An 18,613-nucleotide genomic window follows, 5' to 3' on the forward strand; every position below is an offset into this window, starting at 1 on the left:
TTGTCCCAGAGCATCGAGTTGAGCTCCCTGTGTACACAGCAGCTTCCCACTAGCTCTTTCACACATGGTAATGTATATATGTCAATGCTTCTCTCTAGAGAATGGACCCATCCATGGGCACAGTGGGGGAAGGAGAAGGTGGGACAAATGGAAAGAGTAGCAGAACTCATTCTTAATGAAATGTAATTAATGTAACATTACTGTAAGTTCTTTTATCCAACTAAATATAACCTTTTTGAGCATTTAATAATACCAGGTACTGCTAATATGTTGAATTCTATAGGAATTATCTTTTTTTGGTATCCATTTATACCATAATTTTACATATCACATGCTTTCAAGCTCTGTGTTTTTAGCTTTATTTCTCATTTTTTCCTTTGTCTTTCTGGAGTCAATTCATTTTTATAATCAGAATTCTGGAGCTATAAGTGTACTTAAATATCTTTTAATCCAACTACCTTATTTTTGTTAAATCAGGAAACTCAGAAATAGTGCATGGCCAAGGTCTGCACCTAGTTAGAGAGAGACTAGGAAGGAGACTTTAGGTCTGACTTATTCTATATGCAATACTGCATCACTTTATTATTGCATCTTTATTACCTTGGCTATAAATCACATACCACTAATATTCTGATCTTCCTGGAAGTGTATCTGTCCAAACTACCCACAGAACTTTAAGTCAAGATATTAGTCTTTCACCGTTTGTTCCTACACCATTCCACATTCTCTCTAGTAGTACAGTTAAGGCAGCAGAGCCACTCAAACTTCTGGGAAAGAGAAAACAATTCTTACAAATAGTTTGATAATTTAGATCCTAAAATTCTGAGTACATTCAATGTTATACATCAGTAATACTCTGGCTGCCACTGCTGCTAAGTCACTTCAGTTGTGTCCGACTCTGGGCGACCCCACAACTAAAACTAACTTGCCCACCTTTAGCAGCACTCATGACTTTCCTAGGCATTCCCTGCAGTGTATTTCCCTGGTTTAGTTTTCAATAACCTAGAAGAGTATAGCTTACCTAGAAATTTTACACTTCTAAGTTGACTCTTACTCTAAATTTTACTCTTCTCTTCTTTAGCTATAGAGTATGAAAGAATAATTCTGACACCAAATCCTCTAATAAGTATAAACAGCTCTTATCAGAATATCCACTTACTTATACCCAGATTTCCTGAAGTCCATTTATAAAGATCTTTTATAGATATTTTTCATCCAAAAGACCACAACAGAGAAACAGGGATAGTCACATTAGAAGTCTATAGTTTATTTATTTTTAAAAAGGGACTTCCCTGGTGGTGCAGTGGATAAGAATCCACCTGCCAATGTGCCAATGGAGGCAACACAGGTTCAATTCCTGGTCCAGGAAGATACTACATGTCATGCAGCAACTAAGTCTTTGTGCTACAATTACTGAGCCTATGTGATTCAACCACTGAGCCCACGCCCCACAACAAGAGAAGTCACCACAAGAGAAGCCTGCACACTGCAATGAAGAGTAGCCCCTGCTCGCTGTAACTAGAGAAAAGCCTGCGTGCAGCGATGATGATCCAGCACAACCAAAAAATTAAAAATAAATATTTTTTAAAAATTAAAAAAAATTTTTTTTAAGGAGGGGCATTGTAAATTAAAGCAGTGCATGAGTTTCTGTTCAGGATTTGATTTATTTGTTGTTGTTTAGTCTAAGTTGTGGCCGACTCATCTGTGACCCCATGGACTGTAGTTGGCCAGGCTCCTCTGTCCATGGGATTTTCCAGGCAAGAATTACTGGAGTGGGTTGCCATTTCCTTCTCCAGGGGATCTTCCTGTCCCAGGGATCGAACCCACGTCTCCTGCATTGGCACGGGGATTCTCTACCACTGGACCATCAAGGTAGTCCCATTTGACTCATATCCTACATATTAATATAAATCAAGAGCCCCTATCTTATGTAGACTTATTCTTGCTATTATCAGTTCAGTTCAGTTCAGTTCAGTTACTCAGTCATGTCCGACTCTCTGTGACCCCATGAACTGCAGCACGCCAGGCCTCCCTGTCCACCACCAACTCCCGTGTTTACCCAAACTCACATCCATCGAGTAGGTGATGCCATCCAGCCATCTCATCCTCTGTCATCCACTTTTCCTCCTGCCCCTAATCCCTCCCAGCATCAGTCTTTTCCAATGAGTCAACTCTTCACACGAGGTGGCCAAAGTACTGGAGTTTCAGCTTTAGCATCATTCCTTCCAAAAGAACACCCAGGGCTGATCTCCTTTAGAATGGACTGGTTGGATCTCCTTGCAGTCCAAGGGACTCTCAAGAGTCTTCAACAAATAAATCAAACCCCCAAAAGCCCCTACTCGACGTAAGAATATCAGAAGACATTTTACAATCTCAAGGTGGTTGAAGTACTATATCTACCACTTTAGATGTGGCCTAGGATAAAGTAGGCTAGAAGAAAATGCCCAGGATATAGAAAACCTGATAAGCAGGCGGGCTGATGGTATTTCTGTGTATCTCTATTTCATAACAGAAAAACTGATTTAAAAATCATTGCCTTAAAGATATGGAGCCTCCAAATCATCAATAACGAGTCACAATAGATTTTATCAACAAGGAGTCTACTACTCTCAAATGAAGAAGCGCAGCACTCTCGTAAGCTGGCCTTCTCGAACACTTGCTGTGTTGCTACCTCTAACATGTCCTCAGCCCCAACACAATCCTGCACTCATCTAAGACATCTTTCTTTGATCCCTTCCCCATTTCCTTTTGTTTTCTGTCACTCTTCCTTTACTGTCCTTTTTTTATTTGTCCTGGAACTCGTCTGCTATCTCATCATTGCTTTCCTCATGTCTGGACACTCCTGTTCCTGTATTCAAAGACATCTGCAGCCTGCCTGAGTTTCATGTTGCTTTCCAGATGCTCCAAATATCCTGTTTTAACTTGCATTTAAGCAGCTGCCCCTTCTTCTGGCCTAACCAATAAGCCACTATTCCTCCTACTTCCCCACAAATCTACCATCCCCTCAGATAATCCAGCTAATTGGTAGAGTGGTAGATTCTTCAAACTAAGTCACACTAATGTAAACAGTTGATAATCTTTACTTGTATCTGCCCAACACCCATCCTATGATATGACCTTGGAGGGAGCAGGGAGACAATGTTTTACTGGATAAAAATCTCATAAAAATTGGACAGAAAATTTGAATTGAGGATGTGTGTGGTGGAATTAGTTGGAAACTCATCTTTAAACACACAAAATCACTTATTTCCCTATACATTTCAGCCTTGGAATAGTAAAGAATTGGTAAACAAAGAAAATTGATTTCTGTTGGGAATTCCTGATTCTATTTGCTTCCTAAGGTCTTACTCAGTCATGTCTAACCTTTGAGATCCCAATGACTGAGGGAAAGCAAGAGAATGGTTACTTTACAGTATGCTGAAGGTCTGTGCTGGCCTCCAAGTCCTGGAAGTAGATAACACAGTCAGTCAGGGGATCCTAGTACACTGAAGCCCTAGTTCTAGAAAAAAGAGAGGTGTAAGAGTCTACGAGTTATAGATCCAGAAGGTCAGAAAGATCTCAAAGTTTTTTTGTCCGGTATCTGTTCACCTCTCTTCTCCCTCTAGTTAATTACAGAAACACTTGTTTTGATTATATGAAAGTAATATTAATTACCATTTATGGCTATTTACTTATGGCACAGTAACAAACATCAAATTGTAGTTAGCTATAAGCTTGACTATATTTTGTGGCTTCCCTTGTAGCTCAGTTGGTAAAGAATCTGCCTGTAATACAGATCAGGGTTCGATTCCTAGGTCAGGAAGATCCCCTGAAGAAGGAAATGGCAACCCACTCCAATATTCTTGCCTGGAGAATTACATGGACAGAGGAGCCTGGCAGGCTACAGCCCACGAACTCGCAAGAGTTGGACACGACTTAGTGACCAAACCACTACCAACTTACTATATTTTACTCAAATGTTTGATCTTTGTAGTTCTGTTCATATGGTAGTTTGCTTTACTAATTAAAACAACAGTTCCAACAAGAAAAAGGAAAATTAGAAATGCCCAACAAGTATTGGCTGAATGGATTAATAAATATTGTGTATATTTAAAGTGGGTATCAACTGCTCAAACATTGAGCAACTAGTATATGTAGATCAAGGACTACCTTTGGTTCATCTGGGGAAAGTAGTACAGACTTCACTGAAAATTTGCTGAGGATAGAGAAGGGTTTTATTCTACCTACAGTAGGATACCCACTAATGACACCCACCATCCCTCTATTCTCTCTAGCTATACAACCAACTGGAAAGTTAGTTCTCTTTCTTTAATGTCTTATTCTGATCATCCATTAATTGTTATTCGTATGATTCAGTAATACCCCCCAAACTGAAAACGTGTAATCAAATGAATTCATACTTGTACACAATAGTCATAGGAGAACTATTCACAATAGCTGGAAGGTAGTGACAAACCAAATGTCAATCAACAGATGAATGGATAAACAAAATGTGGCATATCCCTAAACGGCATATTCCATGGACTGAATGTTTGTGTCCCCCATGCAAAGAGTTGACTCATTGGAAAAGACTTTGATGCTGGGAGGGATTGGGGGCAGGAGGAGAAGGGGAGGACAGAGATGAGATGGCTGGATGGCATCACTGACGCAATGGACGTGAATCTGAGTGAACTCCGGCAGTTGGTGATGGACAGGGAGGCCTGGCGTGCTGCGACTCATCGGGTCGCAAAGAGTCGGACACAACTGAGCGACTGAACTGAACTGAACTGAAATGAAAACTTCATATGCTAAAGCCTAAATCCCCAATGTGATGGTATTTGAAGGTGGAACCTTTGGGAGGAAATTAGGTCATGAATAGGATTAGTAAGAAGAGACACAAAAGAGGTGATCTGTCTCCACCATATGAGCAAGAAAAGTAGCTGTCTGCAAACCAGGAAGCAGCCCTCATCAAACACTGAATTTGTCAGCATCTTGATCTTGATGTTCCCAGCCTCCAGAACTCTGAGAAATAAATGTTTGTTGTTTAGTCACCCAGTTCATGGGTGTTAGAGTTGCCTGAACTAATTAAGACATGATATAACGAAAATTATATTTGTTGTTGCTTAGTCACTAAGCTGGGTGACTCTTTTGCAACCACATGGATTGTAGCCCACTAGGCTCCCGTCCATGGGATTTCCCAGGCAAGGATACTGGAGTGGGTTGCCATTTCCTTCTCAAGGGGATCGTCCTGACCCAGGGATCAAACCTATGTCTCCTGCATTGGCAAGTGGGTTCTTTACCACTGAGCCACCTGGGAAGCCCATAATGAAATATTATTCTGCCATAAAAAGGAATGAAATACTGATACATGCTACAACATGGATAAACCCTGAAAACATGCTAACTGAAAGAAGCCAGACACAAAAGGTCACATATTATGTGGTTCCATTATATGAAATATCCAGAAGAGGTAAATCCATAGAGACAGAAAGCAGACTGGTGGCTGCCAAGGGTCAAAAAAGGAGATAGTGGAGACTGAATGCTTAATGGGTATGGAGTTTTCTTCATGAGCAATGAAAATGTGGAATCTGAGAGAGCTGATAGCTGTATAACACTGTGAATGTATTAAACACCACTGGATTGTTTACTGTAAAATGGTTTATCTTATGCTACATGAATTTTATCTCAGTTTTTAAAAAAGCTTAGAAATTCATAAAATAACTTAGTTGTTTTAAACTTTATTTTCTTTAGTAATAATGGAAAATTATTAGTGAGTGACTAAAGAATCAAATGTGATTACTTAAGAAATGATGTATGTGAACAGCGAGACAATCTTGATTTTTAAAATCTGAACAAATACAAGGTTTAAGCAGTATCTCAGTTTCAATGAATACAAACAGGTGCACACACACATTGAAGAGTATGGATCAAAATATGTCTCAATTTAAGGAGAATTATTTTCCAAAATCTATCCATCACAAATATCACAAGATGCACCATGTGTATGCATCTGAGTTTCTACCAAGTTGTTTACTTAACAAGGGGCTGTCTTGATTTGTATATTTTGAGAAACAAAGTGCTTGCTGGAGGAAATCCTTACCGTGGAAAAAAAAAGATCAAGATACCCTTTAAACTTTGGGAAACTTTAGTTATCTGACAGAAATGGTAAAAAATGAGGCAAAAAAAAAAAAAAATCTAGCACTGACTTAGTAGTTTCTCATTTCAAGATCCACGGTTTTACTGGATGTCACCGTATTCAAACGAAATGCAGTGAGTGCAAACCCAGTGCTCTATGACAACCTAGAGGAGTGGGATGGGGTGGGAGGTGGGAGGGAAGTTGAAGAGGGAGGGGACATATGAATGCCTAGGGCTGATTCATGCTGATGTATGGCAAAAACCAACACAATATTGTAAAGCAAATATCCTCCAATTAAAAATAAATAAAAATTAAAAAAAATCTCATAGATACTACTTTATAAAGCAATCCACTAGTTATATTATGCATAACATGATACATTTATGTAAATAGATAAATGTAGATTTTCCAACAGTGGTCTGAGATTCAAAAAGAGCTTCATATCAAAAAATTTAGGTAATATAAATAAAAAACTATATAGATGGTTCAAAAAGTAGCTCTACTGATTACAAAGACACAGATGTGAAAGATGCATATAGAGTTTGAAAAAAATTGTTCTATAAAATTTGAGATATAAAAAACAATTCTTAAAGTACTGTGTGTGTGCTCAGTCTGACTCTTTGTGACCAACCCCATGGACTATAGCCCACCAGACTCCTCTGTCCATGGATTCTCCAGGCAAGAATACTGGAGTGGGTTGCTATTTTGTTCTCCAGGGGATCTTCACGACCCAGGGATCTCTTGCCTCTGCTTCACTGACAGGTGGATTCTTTACCACTGAGCCATTTGGGAAGCCCAAACTATATTAACTTTGTATAATATATAATTTAAATCTATTTGAATTAACAGAAAGAACCCTTCTGGGATCTTCTAAATGGGAAAACAGAAGATCACTTTATATTCAAGGGTTATCAGCATTAGCATTAGAAAAGAGCTACACGATAAAATCATAAAGTGATTTTGAAAGCTAAAAGTAATTCTTTCAGGACTGTGATTGATTAAAATTTCTCTACACTTCCTCTATATTTTAAACATTTTCTTCCATCTAAACGTATCACTCTTGATTAAAACAAAAGCAGTTAAGAATTAAAAATAAAATTTATTTTAAGATCTCTAAAATTTTTATGACACAGAATTAATGAATTTCTGTTGTGGAAGAGAACAACAGTCTCCCAGTCAAACCTTCTGCCAAACTGGAATAATCTTACCTACAATATTTGACATCACCCAGCTTTTCCCTGATATACAGATCAGTATTTTGAAAACATCTTGTTCCACTATTATCAGTTGAAAACATCTTTATTGATTCCTAAATATTTATTTAGTCTCTCTTTATTTGAGGTATTTTTCTCAGGAGTCCCTTAAGTCTTCACTTTCGAGGCTCTATATTTAATTCTGCCCCTTTGCATACTCTACCTGGTGTTCATTAACATCTTAGAGGCACAGCCAGGACTTAAAACAACATTCCAAATGATTTCTGATCAGCCCAAGTTAAAATTAACAGTCGCAGGAAACCTGCAGATTTTCTTTGATGAATGAGATTACATAAGCATTGTTAGTAGCTACATAATATTGACAGTTAAGATTATAGTCAACTGAACCATCCTATAGTCAACTGAATCATCCAAATCTAGTCTACTAGCAACTCACATCTTCCACATCTAAAGTTTAAGAAATGCATTTTCCCACAGTTTTAGAAAAGCTTAAAAGGGGAAAATTTTTTACTTTATAATAAAGTAAATTATATTTATTTCCTGATCACAGAAAGCTTTCTATCCCCCCTTCTATATTTTTAGCTTGACTAATTAATCAAAACAAGCAATCTATTTACTCCTTGTTTTATCCATAGGGAACTGTACATGTTTAATGTTCATCTAAGGAAGAAAACCACAGCATCAGAGGCAGTGTGGCTGATGAATGAATGAAAAATGACCATCCCTGGGCTTTTTAGAAATCACTAATACACAAACTCAGTTTTCTTATCAGTGTTTTCTTAGCAGCAGCAATGATGCCAAAGCTCAGAAGGGAAGAAAATTTCTCTTCTATATCCCTTATATAAGTGCTAAGATGGGCTTTATAAGACTTCAGTTTTCTCTGTCTGTATGGCATCTAAAATTACACAAATATAGCTACCAATTTACTTCCAGGTTAAGAAAACTTGATATACATCCTTGGGAAGCAAGAAATTTTAACATTCTAGACACAAATCTGAAGATTAAATTGTACGTCAATCTTATTATTAAACCTTACTCAGGGAAATCTCTGTAACTTCTCCAGTACCAAGATTTATCAGAACCTGCTAAAAATTAGAGAAGCTATGCCTATTTGAAAAATTTAATCTGCTTTTATTTTGTTCAAAACCATGTAAGTGTGGTAGCCTAGTAAGTGGTTATATAGGATGCTCCCTTCCTGTATAAGTACTTAATATGCTTACTTTTACCCTACAAAGATTTAATAGAAAATTAAAGCTACACATGTGTAACTTTCCCAGAAAATGGTAAAAGGATTAAGTGTTAGGAGCTACCTTGAGTGGTGAAGTTGAAGAGTGCAGGTGTGTCTCGCCCATTTGGTAGTTTGACATTTGGGTCCCGTAATTCATCAAAAAATGAATGTGCACAAGCTTCCAGTGGTGTCAGTCGGGCAGTTGGTGTATACTCCAGCAGACGGCTACAAAGTGCAATCGCCTCGGGTGGAGTTCGGGGTCGGAAGACCTACAGAATACAAAAAAAAAGAGAGAGAGAGAAAGTACAGTTAATGTTTCATGTAAGAATCTTTGCAAATTATCGTCTGAGTACTGAGTTAATTCCCACCATGTACAAAAACATGGTTGCATTTGTGAAAGAAACCTTTTAGAATGAAAGGAGTTAACTGCATACAATTTACCACATTGGGGTGAACTGCTAATTAAAGACTATATGAAAAAGGCTCAGAGAAAAAACTGGGGAAAATAGGGGGAAAAAAATCTATACAAGCTAATCATAAGGCAGTACAATCAAACATGCACACAAAATATGACAAGCACAAAAGAAAGTCTCGTTTCTGGGAGCAGTCACAACTAGAAGAATGCGAAGTTAATGGTAAAGTTTTGACTGCTGCGGTAATAGTTATAAAGTTTGCCTCTTTGGTGTGACTTTTCTTTTTAGCAGAACAATTGTTGATAATCAACAGCACTGTACAAATCTGGCAATTAATATCTTTTAAAAAGGAAAAGCTGTTTATTCTTCATGATTTGGTATTAACTTTTCAATAAACAGAGCCTATTATTATTTGAAGAAATTCTTGAATATCCAGAACTTCTCAAAATGTCCAAAATTGTTTTCTCAGGTAGCTGTTATCTTAACACGGCCAGTTTACCCCTCATTTGAATAAATATTCTAGGGTTTTAATCAGGAATAGAGAAACTTATTTTTCATTAAGAACATTAACTCACAGAAAAAGTAAACTGAAAGCTATAATGAGGCAAAATGCAAATAAATAAACTTATTTAAAGGAACAGAAAGCTTTCTACTCATCTATGTCTTAAAACTCCGAATAAATACACAGAACTATGAAAAATATACTTTGTTCTAAATTATGGATAGTTAAAGAATAAAAGCAGAAAGGGAAAAACAGAAATAAACATAAACATCTTGGCAGAAAGCTTTTGAAATGAAAGAAAAATGAAACACATATCCCTTGACAGAAGAACACAGACTCAAATAGAAGGTTAGTAGTGGCAATGGTGGAAGTTGACAGACACAAAAAGGAAAACAGAGGCATAAAAATGGAGGGAGAGAGACCTACAGGTGAGGAAAGGACATGCAGACTGTGACAAGGCACAGAGGCGTCTGAGAGGCTTAGGTTTCCTAATGAGAAAGGCTCATATAACATTTGGCTATCCACCTAGGCTGAAAGCAGGAGAACTGGTTACTACTACAGAGCTCATTCGATTATGAGACTATTTGTAAGAGTACTTTCTACACTGAAAATCCTTTTTTCACTCTGAAACAAAGTTTATTATTAACAAAGATATTTTCCTTGGAAATTGAGAAATTTTGGCTTGAGTAGGATATTAGAAATTTATTTCTGAACATTAAAGATCTTAGTTAATTTATTTGGTTGTGTTAGAAAACCCTGTCCACAGTTACAAGCTGCTTTATCTTTATTCTTTTGAATAATCTGACTTGCCTCAGTCAAAGAGCTAACGTACTGTATTATTTGAAATGTTTAGATCTTCCACTGTTTGTGGTCATTTCCCCCGTCTCTTGCTTCCCAGCCAGAACCATAATCAAACTCAAAATGTAGAAGAAAATAATCAGTGGAAATATTTAGAAAAAATTTTATGAAAATACTAAGCACTACTGACTCTCCCCTGAGGGAAATCTGTATTTATTTGACAGCATATGGATTTACTTTGTTAGCCAGTCTAATAAAAATGCCTCTGACCAATATGGAAGCACAGAAGTAGGATTAAAAGCACCACCACCAAAAGTGGAAACAAGAACCTTTTAACATTCAAATGTAGGACAGGTGGACAGTGAGTATATTTTAAATGAGAAAATTCTGTGTTACGTCTATTAATAAACCACTATTGTAAGCTTACTTCCGATTACTAAGAAGAAAATCATCCACATCTTTTTTGATTTCTCACTGACTAAAAGTCACCATCCATGTTGGTACTAAGATACATAATAGCTTATTCTGCCAGGGAACCCTAACTCACAGAATCAAAGAGTTAGAAAAATAAGGATAAGAATTCATTTTAAGAACCTACATTAAAATCAAGACTTAACCTGCCTTTTAAAAAAGTACCCATTATTATTTCTAATCCTTGAGAGATTCCTGATGAGAAAAGCCTTGGTTCTGTAATATACAGATAAAGGTTAAGAAAATTATGTGGGTCAAATCCCAGCATACCCAAAGTCCAGATTTCTGACTGTAAGACAGGGTGTGGTAGCATGCAACTTTCAAAAATTGTAGGCCAAACTAGAAAAAGGTTTTCTGAATTATCTTTGTGTCTAAAGAAAAGGAAAACAATAACTACTGTCACTTGGCTTTTAATAATGAAGTTTCTGCTGCTTTTCATTCCATACCAAATTGTTTAACACTCGAAATCTTGGGTTCTGTGGGGTTTTGTCAATATTTATTCTTGTAAAAATACTTTTCAAACCCCACTCCTAAACTTCAGCTTAGTTATCAATAAATCATTCAAGAAACTGAGAGTCTAAATATATACCACAAGCGAAACCTATACCACACAGCTACCTACTTTGTTTTTATCATTAATTTCAAGAATGAATAACTCAGCTTTTCAAAAAAGTTTTCCCCCCGAGTTTTATCGACCTGCCCTGAAATTTTGGGAAAAAAAAATTAAGTACATACCCGCACTCCTGAGGTGAAATGTCCTGTTCCTGACGAATCCTAAAGATGAGAATGCAGTGAAATAATCCAAACAGGGGAAGTCAATCCAAAAGAGAATAGTCCAGCAAGGAAAAATATATCCAATGTTATAAGAAATCCATGGTGTGGAGGGGGGGACATAGAAAATGTTTATACAGTTATAAACTTTAAACATCAGTCTGCACAGTAGCAAGTCCAAGTTTTAAAAATTATTTCACCACAGTGTATGCAAAAAAAATTTGATTGCGCAATGGTGAGGCACAGTAAAGAAATTAAATTTTAATTTAATTATGTTCCAATGCCAGTGCATTTATTAAAAAAATACAAAACCAAAAAAAGTTAAAATCAAAATGAAATCTAGAAGTAAAATTCCCAAAGTAAAGTGTTTGGTCTTCTACGACCTGGATTCATTGTCCATTGACATGGCTGGGAGGGGGCGTATCAGCCTGCTTGTCAAGATGTGAGTTCCCAATATGCTAATATTTCTCTATTAATGAATTCCAGTAACACAGTATAAACATTTTTGCTAAATTATTAGTGATGAGAGGAAAGTGATAAATTTATTTAATTTATAGATTTCAAGCCAGATATTTTAAATTTGTGTGAGCTAAGAAGGATCAGGCCACCGCGGATTATTCTCCATTTTGGATTGACTTCCCTGATAAAAGATATTTACTGACATTCTCATTATCTTAGGACTCTTCAAGAAACTGACATATCACCTCAGAAGTGCGGGTATAAACTTACTTTTTCTACTGTGGGCTTTGCCCCCTCATACCCGTTCCTTTTTGGAAAAACTCACTGAAAAAAATTCTGTACCTCTGAGCACTATAAATTCAACACAGTTCCATCTGCAAATATGCCCAATTCACCCACCAAAAGCTAAACAAAAATATATACAATGAACAATACAACTAAGGGACAGTCACAGTTATAGGTGACATGCATAGTAAGTAATGTAAACCAACACCTAGGCACAACGGAGCCAAATATGCAAAAGGGAGGTAGCAGGGTCTATTATGTCTAGGTATTGAGAACAAAAAATGGCAGAACTCACCAGTAGCTGTGAATTCCCTTGGCTATTCTAAGAGAATTTAACATTCTTTTAGGATAGTTTCCAGTGGGGGAATTAAATATTTTGCAAAAATAAATAATCCGCGGATTACTTTTAGTCTGCAGACTAAAATTTAGTTCACGGATTAAAATCCGGCCCATCAGGATAAAAATCTCTCATGAACTTAAAACACAACCAGGTGGACAAAAATAGAAAACCAGACTAAAAAAAATGAGAGCACAAAGTAAGACTCAACTGGGCCAACTAACAATTAGTGCGCAGACTAAATATGGCCAGCCAAGAATGTTAGCAAGGCCATGAAGAGCCAGCCCAAAACACTCCCTGTAAAAACTAAAACCAGAAGTAAATAAATAAAACAAAACAGAACAAAGCAAAAAATAAAGAAATAAACAAAAGGAAGAAAGAAAACAAAAGAGAAAAGAAAAACTGAAAAGAACCAAAACACTGACATGAACTTTTAGGTGATTCAACTTCTACCTCACCTGTGCAGCAACTCATTTTCTTAAATTGCAACAAACTCTTATCACAAATACTAGTCTAGAGAAGAAACTAGGAGGAAAAATAATTTTTTCCCCCAAAAATAAAGTCTCTGTGGTACTGAACAAATGCAAATGAGTTCTTAACGGAAGAATTATTCAAAATAAATTTGCATTTGGATAACTCAGAAAGGACACAGGCCATTTTCTCCTTCACATGTCCTATAATAGACTTTTGCCATCAGACATCAAATTTCAACCTGGAGCTAACTGTCATGACTGAATCTTAAGCCCCTTAAAATTACCATTTATATACCACATCAAGGCTTATGGTTGATTTTCATAGCATCAGCTCTCAACAATTCCACTATATTAAACAGCCAACCAGAGCAATGTAAAAATGCCTATGGGGCAATGATAATTAATCTAAGTAGAATGGAGAACAAGTACTGTGCCTTGTTCAGTAGCTCAAACAGCTATTCCTCTTCAAGTTTTCATTGTGATAAATGTTCAGTACAGACACTGTTCGCTGGTCATACACAAAATACACAAGCATTCAATGTTAAAAACCGATAAACCATGAACACTTCTGAAGAGCAACCCCAGTATATAAAATTATTTGCAATTTGTAAGGCTATATGCAGGACTAAAAGTGAGACAATGTCATGGATTTGCTGACTAGTTAATTAACTGAGTTAATTAACTAAGAAAAGAATTTAAGTCTACTGAAGCGCTCATGTACAGCACATAATTCATAAGAAACACAAACACCCTTTCCTTAGCCACAATTCAATAAATTTTAGCTTCACTAATTAAAATACACATAAGAAATATAATGTTGGTATCAGCATTAAACTATGCCACAAATTCCTCCCTCTAATCTCATTTGCTCATAAAATACTACAGAAGTGTGATTTACCAAATGTCTACTTATCTAACTTAATCTTTCATTGTTCATAAAATGGTTACTATAGTCAGGTTGATCTCCCTAAGAATATAGAAATATTTCCTTTTCATCCATACCTCCTTATCTTAAGGGATAGTCCCCTAAGCTACAATTCCTAACTTTAGCAGCACCTAAACAAACCCAAGGGCTTCCCAGGTGTAAAGAATCCACCTGTTAATACAGGAGACACAAGAGACGTGGGTTTGATCCCTGAGTCGGGAAGATCCCATGGAGCAGGAAATGGTAACCCACTCCAGTATCCTCGCCTGGAAAATTCCATGGACAGAGGAGCTTGGTGGGCTCTAGTCCATGGGGTTACAAAGAGTGCGACACGATTAAGCAACTGAGCACACAGGCACACAAGCAAATCTAGACTGTCTGTCAAAAGGACCCACCCTCATTCACCAGTCCTATCGCCTTTAAAGGAGGCCCCTTTTCTCCTCCACCACCCACACTGAAGATCCTCCCAATGATACCTATAGTACGTGAAACACCTTGGAACACCAACCGCACATAATCAAGGATATGGTTATTATTCAGTACTTGCTTCAACTGACTCAGATATATATCACCCTTAAGTGTTTCAAAGATGGAGACTAAATATTTCAGGCGGTTTTTTTTTTGGTATCCTTTATGGTGTCTAGCACAGCACTGATACACAGGAGGTTAAGTGTTTTAAAGAACAAATGTTAAGTCACAAATTTTTTCCTTCTTTTTTAATTCACCCTCAACCCTATCCTCTGCTCCCCACAAGTGATCCATTCTTTCCTTTTTACCTTATTCTTCTCACATATAGATTCACCACCTTAGTAGTTGGATTTTAATGTGCAATAGTTTCCAAAGAAGTAGGGTAAAGCCAGTATAAACAGAAAAGTGAGGAGGTCTATTCACATAGCAAAATAGTTGTTAGAGAAGAAGTGATTATTCTAGCACTAATGAAGATGGAGGTAGAAAATTCAGTAGGGAACACAGTGCATTTATGAGACAAGTGATAATCTACTAGTTGGCAGATGGGTTGAATAGTAATATTGAAATTGATTACCTGAACAGCAGACAAAACAGACAAATGACAAACTTAGGAACCAACAGAAATCCCCAACATAGTTTCATGCTTCCTGGAATACATGAGCAAAACAAGGCAGAAAGGCCAGAAAAGGTAGAGTGGATCAGCAAAGCAACAACAAAATGTTTGACAGGGATTTTTGCTTTGTGCTAAGACCTTTTGAGAAGGCAATGGCACCCCACTCCAGTACTCTTGCCTGGAAAATCCCATGGATGGAGGAGCCTGGTGGGCTATAGTCCATGGGGTTGCTAAGAGTCAGACACGACTGAGTGACTTCACTTTCACTTTACACTTTCATGCACTGGAGAAGGAAATGGCAACCCACTCCAGTATTCTTGCCTGGAGAATCCCAGGGACAGGGGAGCCTGGTGGGCTGTCATCTATGGGGTCGCACAGAGTTGGACATGACTGAAGCGACTTAGCAGCAGCAGCAGCAGCAAGACCCTTTGAACGTATTTTTGGTAATGGATGAAACTAGTTAAAACAGGTAAGTTTACCAAATGAAAATTCATCTTCTAGTCAAAGACTCAGGAAAAAACATGAAGAAAGTCATTAAAAAAAATTATAGTGCACCTTTTGGTTTAGCTTTAAGCATAGCGAATAATACATGTAATAACTAATTCAGCTAGTCTGATTCCTTTGATGGCTGAAATGACCTCAATTTTTTGCTTACTCTGTTAGCTAGTTAGAAACACTAGTATTCACTCATTTCACAGCATGTGGACTGTGTTCTAAGAAATCAAGTATGTAAGGATTGATTTTTGTGGATAATGGTTTCTGGGATACTTAAATCAATGATCTAAGGTCCCTGCATATCCTACGGACAATTAGCTATTAATCATGTATACCCAAGTCTCAGCAACAAACATTTTGAGGTAACATATTCATTTTATTATTAACAGAAGAGAAATGAGAAGCTGCTATGGTACATATACGGTATGACTTAGAAGGTACTACAGGAGTTATACGGTGGGAATAATCACATAAGAGCTTGGATAATTAGATGTTTCATGGGAGAAGGAGATCTGAAGTCTTGACAAAGGTCAAGACTTAGTAAGCAGAGAGAAAGAACAACACTCTAAGTGTTCACTAGTAAGATGTAGAAATGAATGTGGTTTTTCCGGGGAACAATCAGGAGAACAGTTTGATCAGATCAAGAAATTCAGCATGACTGCATGATCCCTTCAAAGTGAGCAGGACAACACTCTCACATGTAGCTAAGTTATTAAACTACTCAGTCAGTTGAAAGAAACCAAGGCCCTTGGGATTCTAATCTACTTCCTCTACTAACTAGATATGAATTTCATTACTCTGAAAGAATATACAGACATCTGCGTTACCTAACTCAGGGGTCCCCAACCTCCAAGATGTAATGCCTGATGATCTGAGGTGGCGCTGACGTAATAATAGACATAAACTGCACAGTAAATGTAATGCGTCTGAATCATCCTGAAACCATCCCACCCCTGGTCCATGGTCTTCTCTGAAACCGGTCCCAGGTGCCAAAACGGCTGGGTACTGCTGATCTAACTGACCTCACAGGATTATTTAATACTGGAATAATATAGGGGACTATCTGCTTTAACTTTAACAAAAAGTTAGCACAATCAGATACTCAAAATAGGGAATAAACATATACAACCATTACAATGTTAACTTTATTAGAAATCCTTAATCTATCCTAACCGAACACTAAACTTTTAAATTCACTGCCTAATTACATGCATTTAAGGGTGAGGGAGCTGGAGAACTTGGGAAAGATTAGGTTTAACTGACTAAATGCCTCAGGAAAGGTTAAGAGCAGGACAAAGAACTAAATTTCTCGTTTTTCTGGAAAGAGAAGCAGAAATAATTAGGAAGAGAGTGACTGGATAATCATCTGAACTGGGACAGTGAAGAGTGTGAAGAACATGCCATTAATAATCATATTGGGCAAACATAAATTGGGACATATAAGCACTCTTCTCATTATATGTATGGCATATAAAATTTTTCCTATAGGCAAAGAGGAATCAGAAATTTCAGACAAGAGAGACAGTATCACATGTGCTTTAAGGAAGATGACTTTGACAGCAGTGAGGATGTGAAAGATATAAAGGGGGGAAATCAGGAGGTAGGAGGTTGTTTCAGCAGTTCTATGACATGATGTTGGGCTAAAGTCAGGGCAGTGGAGATAGAGAAGATAAATCCTCTATATGCATATTTGTTTTCAAAAGAACCTGAAGAAAAGACACAACAGCTAACTGCTTTCCTACAAAAGCAAAAAATAACATGAGGGACAAAGAATGGGAGCAATGCTTATACTAGATCCTTACTTCATACCTAAATAGACTGTCATTTACCCAAATCTCCATGTACCAAATGCAGAATTTCAGCTTCTTCTCTTCTTCCAACCGACCTCCACCTCTATGTAATTCTCAATTTGCTTTCGCTATCATTTCCTTTTGTGTCCCATCTGGCTTTTATTCTTTTAACTGTATAACATACACCAAAAAGCAAGTATTTATCTTCCCCACCATCACTCTCAATACTGGTCCTCTTTTCAAAACATTACTCTATATATATATTTCCTTTCCAACTTAAGTCACAAATGCTTATTCAATGAATTAGGTTGTTCTGGCTATCAGGGAATAGTCAAGAGTATCTTACAGGATTTCTGAATTCTCAAGATCCTTGCAATATATCACACTAGGATTATTTCATTGTTTTGTTCTTCTGTTTGCTATCTTTCTTATTCATCTGAATACCCTCACTCAGTGCTTCCAAGGAAGACATTTTCTCCCTTTAACTTTTTGTCTGCCTACTTTTTTTGAGAACAGGAGCTCCCAGTTCTGAGGATATAGCTGTACTACACTATAACATGGTAGGAAAAAAAAAAGGGTTTCAGCAAATGGGGCTAAAGTAGGTTTTAACAGAAGACTTCGATAAAGGCAAAGCAGATTTTGTTTCCAGACTCCCGTTTACCTGCCTTCCAAAGGCAAAAAGCTTTTTCCTTTAGAGAACAACATTATGTACGTTTTAAAAAAAAAAAACAAAAAAACCCAAAAAACTCCACTGGCTGCCTAGCATAAAAGAGTATTTCTCAAGCTGACATTCACTATCACAAAGGGGGAGACTTTCCTCTAGAAATTTAAAATTTTGTATTCTTATTTTGACAATAACCTACTCTTAATAATCAATGTAAATATATTCTGGATCATCTGCAAGACAGAGTACTGCCACGGAATTTCTATGTCTGAATTTGGTTTTATGTTTACAACCACAGTAACAGCAACCTAATGGTGTGCACTAATGAGAAATTAATGTAAGTGTCCTATTATATAATAAATGCATTTGTACCAAGTGAGAACCAAATTATGGCACATATATGAGTGAAGAATTCACAAGAGTTTGAAGACACAAAATAGGTGGGAGAATTGAATTATTATTCTATATATGGTACAAGAATGGAAGCCTAAATAAAACAAAAGGGCTTTGTGTATATTATTCAAGTTGGAAAAGCATCAGTGTGAGCTACAGAAACATCTGGAATTCACAAGGGTAAAAGATGTAAAGCATG

At 37.0% G+C, this 18,613-nt stretch overlaps 1 protein-coding gene across 6 annotated transcripts in view; it reads right to left on the bottom strand.

The window, feature by feature from the left end:
* The window catches only part of GSK3B (glycogen synthase kinase 3 beta), a 218,976-nt gene that overhangs the window by 25,525 nt on the left and 174,838 nt on the right, over window positions 1-18,613 (bottom strand). For 4 of the 6 annotated variants that reach the window (XM_012178649.5, XM_012180332.5, XM_012179101.5 and 1 more), the window contains exons 9-10: window positions 11,477-11,515; window positions 8,640-8,826 (exon numbers count right to left, since the gene is read on the bottom strand). In XM_012178649.5, the coding sequence (XP_012034039.1) occupies window positions 8,640-8,826; window positions 11,477-11,515 (226 nt within the window). The remainder of the gene's footprint in view (window positions 1-8,639; window positions 8,827-11,476; window positions 11,516-18,613) is intronic. The other 2 variants (XM_060417607.1, NM_001129740.1) reach the window with 1 other exon arrangement.

Source organism: Ovis aries, chromosome 1, assembly GCF_016772045.2.
Source record: "Ovis aries strain OAR_USU_Benz2616 breed Rambouillet chromosome 1, ARS-UI_Ramb_v3.0, whole genome shotgun sequence".
NCBI classification, from domain to species: Eukaryota; Metazoa; Chordata; class Mammalia; order Artiodactyla; family Bovidae; genus Ovis; species Ovis aries.